Source organism: the organism of the source record quoted next (assembly GCF_019968985.1).
Source record: "MAG: Porospora cf. gigantea B chromosome Unknown PgB_NODE_12879_length_1041_cov_1952.87, whole genome shotgun sequence".
NCBI classification, from domain to species: domain Eukaryota; phylum Apicomplexa; class Conoidasida; order Eugregarinorida; family Porosporidae; genus Porospora; species Porospora cf. gigantea B.
Genome location: NW_027178617.1, coordinates 1 through 1,041, shown reverse-complemented (window position 1 = coordinate 1,041; position 1,041 = coordinate 1). Strand labels below are relative to the sequence as shown.

At 45.5% G+C, this 1,041-nt stretch overlaps 1 protein-coding gene across 2 annotated transcripts; it reads right to left on the bottom strand.

Annotated features, from left to right (window-relative positions):
- Positions 1-662: 662 nt before the first annotated feature.
- On the bottom strand, positions 663-953 carry KVP17_002037 (uncharacterized protein; the record flags this gene model as incomplete). 2 transcript variants are annotated; one of them, XM_068517965.1, is made up of 1 exon in its annotated part: positions 663-953. In XM_068517965.1, one exon carries the CDS (start codon positions 951-953, stop codon positions 663-665), a length of 291 nt encoding a protein of 96 aa, XP_068378943.1. The 2 variants fall into 2 exon arrangements, with proteins under 2 accessions (XP_068378943.1, XP_068378944.1); XM_068517966.1 differs by having other exon boundaries at positions 663-917.
- Positions 954-1,041: the final 88 nt, after the last annotated feature.

The following is a 1,041-nucleotide window of genomic DNA, read 5'->3' as shown; positions in this document are numbered from 1 at the left end:
CTCCTTTCTACGAATTGATATGCAGAAACACAACGTCTTCGTGCCGAATCAAAATGGTATATCTCTAACAGAATCAAGACAACATACTCTGACGTGTAATTAAAAAAGGTATTTTGTCCCGTTTGAGCGTTGGGGTATATATTGATACTGGCGGGACCCTCCCCGCCATTACGAAGAACACGTACGCCACACTGACGATTTTTTACACACGCTTACGCTTACGCATAGTGGCGGAAAACAAGAAAACGCGATGGAGTCTAATGACCTATGTAGGGAATTGGAACTGTTTTCTAAACCACCCCCATGTGTACATATATCTCTATGATGTGATCTCTATATGATGTGCTATCTATATGTGACCACCTCTACATATGACTAACTTTAATAGAAGTGACAACATAAATAACTAAATGAAAGGAGAGGGTCTACGAATTGATATGCAGAAACACAACGTCTTCGTGCCGCAATCAAAATGGTATATCTCTAGCAGCATCAAGACAACATACTCTGACGTGTAATTAAAAAACGTATTTTGTCCCGTTTGAGCGTTGGGGTATATATTGATACTGGTGTATGCTAATGTAAGCGCGAGATTGGGGATAACCACTACACGTAGTCATCACATTCATACATGTGTGGGGTAACCGACATCCCCTCTCTTGCTAGGCGTCACCTGACGCCACCGTCAGCGCCACCGGTTGCGCCTTAGGGAGTTTCTTCAACTTGTTAATAGATACGATGCGGATCTCCTTTTCCGACCTTATGGTGGCTGCATGACCATCCACCGAGAGAACCTTGTAAACTGCGGGCTGCGGTTTCAGTATGGTGGCGATGTCGTTTGGATTGTAGATGATGACATCGTCGCCCGTCTGAAGCTCGAGCCTGTCGTTGTTCGACTGAAGTCTTGTGAGTAGCATGTCATCGGGAGCTCGCGGTACGCGTCCGTACACCAACTGAAATGGGGAGCAGGAAAATCGAGTCTTCCTGAATCTGAAGTGCTTCACAGCTTCTGCAACTCGTCGTCCGATTACGTCGGGCGTT